This window comes from Sprattus sprattus (genome assembly GCF_963457725.1).
Source record: "Sprattus sprattus genome assembly, chromosome: 3".
Taxonomy (NCBI): Eukaryota; Metazoa; Chordata; class Actinopteri; order Clupeiformes; family Clupeidae; genus Sprattus; species Sprattus sprattus.
The window spans coordinates 19,360,741-19,373,412 of NC_137922.1; the positions used below are offsets into that span (position 1 = coordinate 19,360,741).

General features: G+C 45.2%; 2 protein-coding genes across 3 annotated transcripts in view; both read left to right on the forward strand.

Annotated features, from left to right (window-relative positions):
• apc (APC regulator of WNT signaling pathway) overlaps nucleotides 1-8,046 on the forward strand; it is a 32,582-nt gene extending 24,536 nt beyond the window's left edge. For both annotated transcript variants that reach the window (XM_080834649.1, XM_080834650.1), the window contains exons 15-16: nucleotides 230-444; nucleotides 616-8,046. In XM_080834649.1, the coding sequence (XP_080690775.1) occupies nucleotides 230-444; nucleotides 616-7,015 (6,615 nt within the window). In that variant the 3' untranslated portion in view covers nucleotides 7,016-8,046. The remainder of the gene's footprint in view (nucleotides 1-229; nucleotides 445-615) is intronic.
• A 1,858-nt stretch (nucleotides 8,047-9,904) lies between these two features.
• On the forward strand, nucleotides 9,905-10,975 carry c3ar1 (C3a anaphylatoxin chemotactic receptor; the record flags this gene model as incomplete). Its single annotated transcript, XM_080834655.1, has 1 exon — nucleotides 9,905-10,975. One exon carries the CDS (start codon nucleotides 9,905-9,907, stop codon nucleotides 10,973-10,975), a length of 1,071 nt encoding a protein of 356 aa, XP_080690781.1.
• Between the last annotated feature and the right edge of the window lie 1,697 nt (nucleotides 10,976-12,672).

The following is a 12,672-nucleotide window of genomic DNA, read 5'->3' on the forward strand; positions in this document are numbered from 1 at the left end:
CCTCCTCAGAAAAGCAACACTTGATTCACTTCTGCCTTACTAGAGACCCATATACTTATGATCCAGTCCCAGGTCCATTTATTGCCCATTACAGACATATTTAGGGATTGGTGTATGGAGGTGCTAGATGGTGCTTTATAATGCAGTTCCTAAAGCCCTTACTGTAGATTAATTTAAGTATGAAAATATTTTGTCCTCAGTCCTCTGACGTCTTTCCCATGTCCTTTAGGAGTCGACTCTAAAGAGTGTCCTGAGTGCCCTGTGGAACTTGTCTGCTCACTGTACCGAGAACAAGGCTGACATCTGTGCAGTCGATGGGGCGCTTGCCTTTCTAGTTGGCACACTAACACACCGGAGTCAAACCAATACACTTGCCATCATTGAGAGTGGAGGAGGAATCCTGAGGAATGTCTCCAGTCTCATTGCTACAAATGAAGATCACAGGTACTAAGCTGAATAAAACATTTTATTGATGGAAATTGTAAAAATAAAATTTTTAATTATGTCATTGAAATTAAACTATAGCTGTGATATTGTATATGGTGGTTAAAGGCACCCTAATGAGGTGGAGTATGAATGTTTATTGAACTTAGTTCTATTCATTTTATTTTTCAGACAAATCTTGCGGGAGAACAGCTGCCTGCAAACCCTCCTTCAGCACCTGAAGTCTCACAGCTTGACCATCGTCAGCAACGCTTGTGGAACCCTCTGGAACCTGTCTGCCCGGAATGCCAAGGATCAGGAGACGCTGTGGGATATGGGTGCTGTGAGCATGCTGAAGAACCTCATCCACTCCAAGCACAAAATGATCGCAATGGGAAGTGCTGCTGCTCTGAGGAACCTAATGGCCAACAGGCCAGCCAAGTACAAGGATGCAAACATCATGTCTCCCGGCTCCAGTCTGCCTTCATTGCACGTTAGGAAACAGAAAGCTCTCATTGAAGAGCTTGATGCACAGCATCTCTCTGAGACATTTGACAACATTGATAACCTGAGCCCCAAAGCATCTCACAGGAACAAGCCCCGACACAAACACGCAGTTTACGGGGACTACGATGGTGTCTGCCGGTCCGATGGGTACAACCCCAATGGAGTGGGCATGCGTTCCCCATACATGAACACCCCAGTACTGTCCAGTCCTTCATCGCGTGATAATAGGGGGAATGGCGAAGGCATTCGAGCGGAGAGGGACAGGAGTCTGGACAGGGAGCGGAGAGGGGTGGCAGGGGGGTTCCACTCTGACCCTGATGCTGCTAAACGAATGGGGGTTCAGATTCCCACTACCTCAGCCCAGATCGCTATGGTCATGGAGGAAGTGCAAGCCATGCAACTGAGCATGGACGACCGGAATGTAGGGTCAACCCCTGATCCGCGCTGCGTTCAAGATGACATGAGTGGCGTTAGACGCGCCACAGCTGTCCACGGTCCCACTAATGTCTACTACACCAAGACAGACAACTCTGGTAGAGTCTGTCCAATGCCTAAGCTTGAGTACCGGGCCTCCAATGACAGCCTAAACAGTGTCAACAGCACAGATGGTTATGGCAAAAGGGGGCAAATGAAGCCGTCTGTAGACTCGTACTCGGAGGACGACAGCAAATGCTGCGTCTACAGGAAGTATCCTGCTGACCTAGCCCACAAGATCCACAATGCCAACCACATGGAGGACAATGATGGAGATCTTGATACCCCCATTAACTACAGTCTAAAGTACTCTGACGAACAACTGAACTCTGGGAGGCAGAGCCCAAGCCAGAATGAGCGGTGGGCAAGGCCTAAGCACATGGAGGAGGATGTGAAGAGACCTGATCAAAAACCCGCCCGATCCCAAAGCCCAGGATACCCTATGTACACTGAGGGCAACGGTGAGGGGGAGGAGAAGCTGAAGAAGTACCAACCAAGGTTTGTTCAGTCAGAGATGGCTGGTGGTTTCAGGTCTAGAGGGCCTAGTAGCACCGATCAAAGTGGTGGTGGGTCATCTCACGCCTTGAATAAGAAAATGAACCCTCCCATGTGTTCTGTTGACGACTATGGTGATGACAAGCCAACCAATTACAGTGAAAGATATTCAGAGGAGGAGCAATCTGATGAGCAGCCAACCAATTACAGCATGAAATACTCAGAAGACCACCATGTAGAGCAACCAATCGATTACAGTCTTAAATACTCTGAGAGTGCCTCCAAGAAGCCCATGTTCATCCACTCAAAGCCTCCCTCTGCACAAAGTTCTGTCAAAGACCATTTAAGTCAGGACAGCTCATCATCTGTTACCTCCAATAAAAACGCAGGGAGACAAAAGCAGCCCCACCCTTCATCTGGTCAAACACGGTCGGGACCAACACGTGTAATTCAGAAGAACTCAACATGCAAGGCCCCTACAATCAACCAGGAAACACTACAGACTTATTGTGTGGAGGACACCCCAATTTGCTTTTCCAGGGGCAGTTCGTTGTCATCTTTGTCCTCCGATGAGGATGATATGGACGGCTGTAAGAGAAATGCGAGTAGTAATTACCCCACGCTACCCATCGCAGAGAAAGAACCAGGAAACACTTCTGACCAGCGTACAACAGAAGGTCAACCAACTGCTCAGTATGTCAGAGTTAAGCCTCCTAGGCAACAGACTCACGTTGGACATGGTGAAGGATCCAGGCATCACAAAGCAGTTGAATTCTCATCTGGAGCGAAGTCGCCCTCCAAAAGTGGAGCTCAGACTCCTAAGAGCCCTCCGGAACACTACTTGCAGGAAACGCCCCTTATGTTCAGCCGCTGCACCTCTGTGAGTTCCCTCGACAGCTTCGAGAGTCACTCTATTGCCAGTTCTGTGCAGAGTGAGCTATGCAGCGGAATGGTCAGTGGAATCATCAGCCCCAGTGATCTGCCGGACAGTCCTGGCCAAACCATGCCACCCAGCCGCAGCAAGACCCCACCACCTCCCCAGCCCCACTCTGAGCAGATCATACAGAAAATAAAAGTGGCTCCTCATTCTGACAAGCGGGATCTTGCTCCGAAGCACGCTGCTGTAAATGCTGCCATTCATAAGGTTCAGGTGCTCCCTGACAATGACACGCTCCTGCACTTTGCCACTGAGAGCACCCCAGATGGATTCTCTTGCTCCTCAAGCCTCAGTGCACTGAGCATGGATGAACCCTACATTCAGAAGGATGTAGAACTCAAGATAATGCCCCCTGTTCATGAGGACGACCATGGCAGCGAAGCAGATCATGAGATGGAAGACCGCACGGAACCTCAGAGCTTTGAAAAACCTGCTCCATCGTGTGAAGTAGACAAAGATATATTGGATGATTCTGATGATGATGATATAGAAATTCTAGAAGCATGTATAAACTCAGCAATGCCAACAAAGTCATCAGGAAAGCACAAGAAACAGGCACCATCAGGCACTTCGAGAATACCTCCACCCGTGGCCCGCAAACCAAGCCAGCTTCCGGTCTACAAGTTACTTCCCACGCAAAACCGAGGACAGCAACAGAAACACGTGGCCATGGCACATGGAGAGGACATGCCACGCATTTATTGCGTTGAGGGAACTCCCATTAATTTCTCAACAGCCACGTCGCTGAGTGACCTCACCATTGATTCCCCTCCAAATGAGCTGGCCAGTGCTGAACCTCCTGCAGCACGTGTAGAGCCATCCTCTCAGAGGCGAGACACCATCCCAGAAGGGAAAAGTGCAGAGAGCAAAGTCACTGGAGGGTCATCGGCACCCCCAGCTGCCTCCATTGAGAATGAAGGAGATGATATTCTTGCAGAGTGTATAAATTCGGCTATGCCCAAAGGAAAAACTCACAAGCCTTTCAGAGTTCAGAAAATGTCTGATCCTCCTCAGCATCCAGTGACCGCTCCTAGTACTCTAGTTCAACAGGATTTTGAGAAGAAGAAGCCGACGTCTCCCGTAAAGCCAATGCCACAGAGTAGCGAGTACAGGGCCCGCATGCTGAAAAGGCCAGAGGCATCCAGTGGTTTCTCAGAAGCCTCGCCATATGCTGACAAAACTAAGGAAACCAAAAAATCACAGTCCAGAGGGGCCTCAGCAGAGTCTCAAAGAGAAGAGAGAACGCGCCCTGGCTACACATTTGATTCTCCACACCATTACACACCCATAGAAGGGACACCATACTGCTTCTCGCGTAATGATTCCTTGAGCTCTCTCGACTTTGAGGATGATGATCTTGACCTCTCTAAAGAAAAGGCTGAACTCAGAAAAGACAAAGAACAAAGAAAGGTTCCAGCAAAAAGCCATGCAGAACGGCAGCAGCAGCAGCAGCAGCAGCAACCTGTGAATACAAGCAGGGCCACTGCATTCCAGGCCCCTCCAACAAAGCCTGTACAGAAACCATCAGTTTTCCCACAAGCATCCAAAGAAAATGCTGGACCTGTGCCTGATGAGAAGCAAAAGTTTTCCATTGAGGACACACCTGTGTGTTTTTCCAGGAATTCTTCTCTTAGTTCCCTGAGTGACATTGACCAAGAAAACAACAACAAAGATCTGCAGTCTAAAGAGGAAACGACTCAGGTGGAAGCCCCCAGGCCACAGGCTGGCTATGCACCAAAAGCCTTCCATGTAGAAGACACTCCTGTATGTTTTTCAAGAAATAGCTCTCTTAGTTCCCTTAGTATTGACTCAGAGGATGACCTTCTTCAAGAGTGCATCAGCTCTGCAATGCCAAAAAAGAAGAAACAGACACCAAGAAACAAGGGAGATGACCAGAGTGTCAGTGATGAGAAAACTGTTATAGCAGAAGGCATCATGGCCGAAGAACCGGATCTCATATTAGATCTTACAGATACACACAGCCCCATTTCAGAGCAAGCCATGTCTCCTGACTCGGAGTCATTCGATTGGAAGGCTATACAAGAGGGGGCTAATTCAATTGTGAGTAGTTTGCACCAGGCAGCTGCTAGTCTGTCAAGGCAAGGCTCCTCTGACTCTGATTCAATCCTCTCTCTAAAATCTGGTATCTCCATTGGATCTCCTCTCCACCTCCCCTCCAATACAGATGATCACAAACCAGCCGTAAACAAGGGAGGACCGAGAATAGTAAAACCTGGTGAGAAAGGCACTATTGAATCAAAAAAGAAGGAAGAAGAAGCTAAAGCCATGAAAGGTGGTAAGAAGGTCTACAAAAGTCTCATCACAGGCAAGCCACGCCCCACTCATGATACCGTCTCCTCTCAGAGACCTGTTCCTGTGATGTCCAGAGGGAGAACAATGACTCACATACCTGGTGTTAGGAGCAGCTCTCCCAGCACCAGCCCGGTGCCAAAAAAGCCCCCTCCTCGTGGCCAAGTGTCAAAGCCCCTCTCCCAAGGACCGAACTCTGGGAACTCACCAAGGGTAATAAAACCCCCAGCCAAATCAGACCCGAGTCCAGCCAGAGAGCCACCAGGCTCTCAAGGCGGTTCAAGTAAAGGCTCCTCACGGTCTGGATCCAGAGATTCCACACCGTCCAGACCCCCTCCACAGTCTTTGACTAGACCCATGCAGTCTCCCGGTCGAACATCGGTTTCTGTCTCCCCGGGAAGGAATGGGTTGACCCCACCTAACAAGTTATCCCAGTTACCACGCACTGCCTCTCCAAATACAGCCACTGCTAAATCGGGCACAGGCCGCATGGCATACACATCCCCCGGACGACCGATGGGCCAGCAGACGCAAAACAAACAAATGGGAGTGCCAAGAAGTGCCAGTGGAATTCCTCGGAGTGAGTCTGCCTCTAAAAGCCTCAACCAATGTGGAGCTTCTGGAACCGCAAAAAAGGTAGAGCTTTCCAGAATGTCCTCTACTAAGTCTAGTGGTAGTGAGTCTGATAGATCGGAGAAACCCGGCCTTGTCCGTCAGTCTACATTCATCAAAGAAGCCCCTAGTCCCACACTAAAAAGGAAGATGGAAGAGTCTGCCTCATTTGAATCCCTGTCCCCCTCTTCGCCAAGTATGTCCCAGTCACAAACACCAGTGTCTAGCCCCTCTTTACCTGATATGTCTCTAACTCTGCCCTATCAAGGTAGTGGATGGAGGAAGTCCCCGAACAGTCAGAACTCCTCTGAAAATGGAGATGGGAAATCTCTCAAGAGGCAAGACATTGCACGGTCTCATTCCGAGAGCCCTTCTAGAGCACCCATAAACAGAACGGGAACCTGGAAAAGGGAAAACAGCAAGCACTCCTCTTCCCTCCCGAGAGTTGGCACGTGGAAAAGAACCGGTAGCTCCTCCTCCATCCTCTCTGCTTCGTCAGAGTCCAGTGAGAAGGGTCGAAGTGAGGATGAAAGGCAGTCGGCAAGCTCAGCCCAAAGAACAGCACAGGGCAAAGAGGGTGCCCCTTTGAAAGGAACATGGAGGAAGATGAAAGAGAGTGATGGAGCTCACTCCATGACATTAGATCTACCAGATCCAGGGTCAGACACAGGATCCACAGCCTCGGGGCATCAGAGTGCATCAGGTGCATCAACGAGTGAGGATGTCTGGGTGCGAATTGAAGACTGCCCCATAAACAATCCAAGGTCAGCAAAGTCACCCACAGCTAACACACCCCCTGTTATCGAATCGGCTCCTGCCAAAATGCCCCCCTCTGACCCCAGTGAAATCCATCCTAAACAACCTAGTGTCGGCGACAACGCAAATTCCCGACGACTTGGGTCAGAGACGAACCTTAACCTGTTCCGGAGCAGCGAGAGTCTAGACAGAAAAGGCGCAGAAATCATCAAGCCTGCTCCCAGCAACCCCAACATTGCCAATGAGAGCTACGAAGTTCCAGTTGCCACTGAACGAACCCCTTTTAGTTCCTGTAACTCCAGCAAGCACAGCTCTCCTAGTGGGACAGTGGCTGCCAGAGTCAGCCCTTTTAACTACACCCCCAGCCCTAGGAAGAGCAGTGCAGACAGCATCACCCCCAGACCCTCTCAGATCCCCACACCTGTGACTAGCGGTGTGAAGAAGAGAGACTCAAAAGGGGACACTACAGAGAGTGGCTCTTATATTGTCACTTCTGTCTAAGCACCTTAGACAGTATGGATACTGAAGACTGGGTTACTTTGGGACCCACCACAAGCTCTTGCCTCACATGAAACAGACGAAGCACTGTTCTTGACTTGAGAGTGGAAAAATTAAGCTGTTGTGTAGTTGTAGGCCTGACTGACGGCTCTGTGTTCTTTGATGGTAGAATTGTGACTGGCACACTTGGTTAGAAACCAAGAAACTCAGAGACTTTGTCGAACAAAACTATGTGAATTTATACTGTACAGATTTTAATTATGTATATATTTAATTTAAACCCCTATCGAGATTATGTATCTTGCCTGACTTGACAAAGATAATCACTTAAAGTTGCATATTTGGGACACTTGTGATGGGCTTAAGTAATATTGCTTTTGATTTCAAAACTTTAAACCTGTATAGGTCTGTATAAAGTAAAAAGCATTTCCATAATGCAGCTTCAAATGTATGACCACCTTCCCAGCCCCCTCCTTGCATGAAGCGACCTGGTGGTGTATTTTCTGAAGTGAAGATGAGCATTTCTGTGGTCACTTTGACATGTATTGGTAGCTGTAGTGTAACAATTTTACACTTTTACTCTTGTGCTCTGAAAGCAAGGACTTTATTGTAATGTTTTGAATGAGGATGTTTACGTGGGTCATAGATGATATCAAATGTAGGTAGATCCATTACTCTGCTGTTTGTCGTATAATGTTACCAGGTGACTTGGGTGTATTTTTATTTTTGGTTTTATAATTTCAGACCATCTCTAAAGGACTACATTTAAAATTAAACAATTCCTGTAGGTTCTGGTGTTGGTTCTGCTTTTTTTTAGAGATCCTTTTACTTCAACATTGCCCCATCAAACAGTATTTACGTAAGCACACAGCTGGATGAAATTTTCTGTTGGAAAAACAAAGAATACACTGTTTGAATGATCATGTTTTGTTTTTGTTTTTCTCACGCAATAAAGTTGGTTGATGGGTATTTAAAATTAAGCATTTGAATTTACAAATTGTAAAGCCACATAATAAACGTTAACATTTGGTGCATTGTGGTCTCGGGTTTGTCCATTGGGTTTCATCAGTGGTTCCCAAACTTGTCATGGCAGGGCCCCCCTTTGACAATGAGAAAAATGCCTACTGCTTCGACCTATCACCTGTTTACAAAACAAAATAAAAACTAAAATAAAACAGTTGTCTTTCAGCTTTTGCATAGCTTTCCTTTAACACCAAATAGGATATTGCCTACTACGCTGTAAGTGCACTACCATACTTTGACCAGTAGATGGCTGTTCGGGCCCTCGTCTTTCCATGTTTTGCCATCAGCCTGGGCTCCATTTAGTCCTGTCACACAATGGTCTTTCACTGAAATGCGACTTTTTAGAGGATTGAGGTCTTCTGTAAGCCTGGTCTTTCTGACAGCACTGTGAGGTGTTAAATTGCTGCAAATTGCAAAATATTCCTTTGTTGCCTCAAGGCTGTTATGACACACACTTGTTCGTTGTATTTCAATGCAGGGGTCCTTTCCATGTTGTCGGACACTTAAAATGATTATAATTATGAGCCTGGCAGTGGTGAAAACAAGCGGTTTACTTTGACATGGATGCTAGCCTATAGGTTTGCATAGCAGCCACTGTGTTCTCACTCAAAATTGGACCTTTTATGATCCTCCCTAGTGAAGTCCCTCGTAAAAATCTGGACCAAAAATATTGAAAAATAAGGTCCAGGTTTAGAAGCAAAAAAGAAATCTCCTTTAATTGACAAAAGATCACGTATAGAAAAAAAAACATTTGTAATGTCTAATTTTGTAGAAATGTCTGTCCCTAGTGTGGGTTTCTAGTGAAGAGTTTGCCTCGTGTCCCTCCTCTGTATGTGAAAGAGGAGTCGTTTTTGCCCCCGACATTATATGGCTTGAGAAGATGGACACAATAATCTGCTCTTATTAACTGCTACGCATGCACTGACCTAATCATATCATTTCGGAGTTCAGAAATAGACACATTTCCTTTTCACACATAGGCCTACATACAGCCACAGAGACAGTCAACCACTGACTTCGCTCTAAGCTCTCACCAGCTATGATTATTAATGCCAGTTATCTCGTCTTGTCTGTCTGAGACATCATACAGAAACTCACTACTGAGCAAACCCAAATGACATTTTTAGCATTTACAATTGGCCTTTTGCTTTAAATGTTTAATCACAAGGCTATGTGCTCAGAAGATTGCCCTTCTGATGAGTACTGTCTTAGTCATGAAAATTAAGAAATTAAGTAATTCTTCAGGTCCTGCATTCTCATGGCATGCTTAACATCTGACTCATCAAAACATTTAGAGTAGATGAAATGGAGGATTTCCTGTCATTCTCACTTCCCTTTTAAGTCACTGGTTTTTCTTGGGTTGCGACTTCGTGACATAAGGCACAGGATTGCACTAGTGAGACGAGGTAAGTTCGGTATTTATACTGCTTACAAAATGTTAGTATGTTATGTTTTGTGGGTCTTACGTTTTAACATAAATACATATTTTAATATATTTAAGATATTCTCAGTTAATAAACAGAACTTCATGAGTGAAAGGAAACTTATTGATTAACATCTCAGGACTGACCAATAGTATGTTCATGAGTTGTTTGCCTACTGTATGCAGTGCATACAGTACTACAGTAGGCAAACAACTCAGAGCATAACATATAATATGAAATACTTTCAAATATCCGTTGGAATTCTCTTCAACCTCTTTTTAATATATTATATGTTATGCTCTGTGTGGCCGGTTATGTGTAAAGTAAACTTTTCAAAAATGGCTTTTCACATTTTATATAGTCTGGAGGGCAGTACTTTTCTCTGAATATTCTCCTTGAAATACCGTAAACTTGATGTTATGTTTATCTGTTTTCAGCAACAAAAATGGATGAATATGAAAATGAGAGTTATAGTAATTTCTCTCTTAATGAGTCACATTATTATCAGGATGGAGAATATTATGACTACCCAAATATAACCTTGGAATCAGAGTCCTCTGTGGCACATAATGCTGTGAAGATTATCTCTGTCATCATCTACAGTCTCACCTTTCTCCTCGGTGTCCCTGGTAATGCACTTGTTCTATGGATTGCGGGCTTGAAAATGAGGAGGACTGTGAATGTCGTGTGGTTTATCAACCTTGCGATTGCAGACTTTCTCTGTTGCCTCAGTGTCCCTTTCTCCATCTCTGACACCCTTTTGGAGTCCAGCTGGCCGTATGGGACAATCATGTGCAAGATCATCCCCCCCTTTGTCGTTCTCAGCATGTTCGCCAGTGTCTTCACCCTGGCACTAATCAGCCTGGATCGCCTGGTGCTGGTGGTCCGACCCGTCTGGGCACAGAACCACCGCAGCTTGTTACTTGCGGGGCTCCTCTGTGGACTGGCCTGGGTTCTTGCTATTCTGCTTAGCTTACCATCAATGATTCTCAGAACCACTGTGACTCATCCATACACAAACATAACCGTCTGCACCTATGACATCCAAGATGGGGACAATCTCTCACAATCACTCGTGGCTGGAACACAGAGAATTCGCTTTCTGATTGGCTTCCTCTTTCCTCTCTTCATCATCATCACCTGCTACACCCTCATCACCCTCAAGGTGAGGAGCAGTAGTTTCCGTGCCGGAAGGGCCTTCAAGATCATCGTTGCTGTGATCGTGTGCTTCTTCGTGTGCTGGCTGCCTTATCACGCCTTGGGAATGGCCAGAGAGGATGGCCAAGACGAAGAGATGGTGATCCTTCTGGACCAGCTGAGCATTGCCCTTGCATTTGTGAACAGCTGCCTTAACCCGCTCCTGTATGTGTTCGTAGGTCAGGACTTTAAGGAGAAGGTGCGTCTGTCACTGAGGCGGCTCCTGGAGAATGCATTCAGCGAGGACGCTACACATTCCTCCATGCGCTCCAAAGGCACACAGTCACACAACACTGCCTCCTCAGTGGCACAGCTTTAGCTGACTTTAACAAGGAATAAGGAATTAGTATTGTATTTTGCTTAAGCAGTATTTTAAAGGTTAGAAAAGTGTAGAATAGCCTTCATTGTTTTCCAGAAGGGAAAGTAACAAGTAAATGTGCTATACCAAAAATGTAACTGTTTCTTTCGCTTCATTTTAATTCATGGGGGAACAAAACTAGACCTTTTTCACCTGGATTTATAGCAGAGACACCCTTTTAACTGTTGAATTCAGTGTGGTTCACTTTGGTGATGGAAGTGTTTGAACTCTTTGGATACTTTCAATGGGGTGAGGGGGCGGCAGTTATTGTTTAGACCTTTTAATCTTGGACTAATTACGCTGGGCGGACAGGAAGGAAACTGAAAACAATCACTCATAAAATATGTGTTCAAGTCATTTCTATGCCAACTACCATGTCATGGGTTAAACTGAGATATGGTTTGTTGTTTCATGACAGATTTATAATTTTGTCTGATCATTTTAACTGACCAAGGAGAAATACTTTTAATTCATTTCATACAGGTGTTTTAATGTTAAAGTATGGGGATTTAATATGTCAGTTGTGCATGATGTGCAATGTGCTGTTGTATGTAAATATTTCACAAATATATAATATATCTATATAAAATGTAGTCATCATTAAATGTGCCATGTCTGTAGAATGTACTGCGTGTGGCCACTTGATGGCGCCAGAATAAAAAGGAGTTAACAAAGGAATAGACACTACAGCACCCACTCACACATACAGGGACAAATTAATTATGTTAATGCTGGACATGTTCACTCAGTAGTAATATGCAGAGCTGATATGATCATTTCACATTGTAAAATGTCTTCAGTCTGCTTACCTGCAACCTATGCTATGTATAGCTGGGGTAAAAGGGCTGACTGCTGTTACCTACAGTGCCCTCCACAATAATTGGCACCCTTAGTGAATGTGACAGAAACAGGCTATAAAAAAATATATCTTTGCTGTTTATCCTCTTGGTCTTTCACTCAAAATATTCACAAAAATCATTTAATTGAAGTACAATTATTGAAAGATTTATTTTTTTGACATTACATAAAATATTTTTCTCCCAAACATGGGTTCCACAATTATTGGCACCCCTAGAACATCTTTTAATTAAAATCTAACTGAAGTTTATTTCCAGTCATGTTTTACATTTTTAAGTTCACCTGTTTGATTAGGAACTCTTTAGTGGTCAACCATGACTTCCTGCTTCACAGGGATATAAATATGAGGTGACACAGGCCAAATACCCTTGGTCATTCATCAAGATGGGAAAGACAAAAGAACACAGTGCCGAAGTGCGACCAAAAGTTGTTAAGCTGCTGAAAGGGATATAAGAAAATATCTAAACAGTTGGAAATACCCTTTTCCACAATCAGGGCAATAGTTAAGAAGATTAAAGTGACAGGAGTTGAATGGAATCAGCCTGGAAGAGGACCTGTCTGTAAATTGACCCCACGCACTGTGTGGAGGATGATTCGACTGGCAAAATAATCTCCATGGATCACAGCTTGAGAATTGCAGAGGTTAGTTGAGTCCTGGGGTCACAAAAGTCTCCAAAACTACCATCAGACGCCACCTACTTCACCACAAGTTCTTTTAAAGGGTTGCCAGAATAAAGCCTCTGCTGTCAATCAACAACAAACTAAAGTGCCTACAGTTTGCCAAATGTAAGTCAGACTTT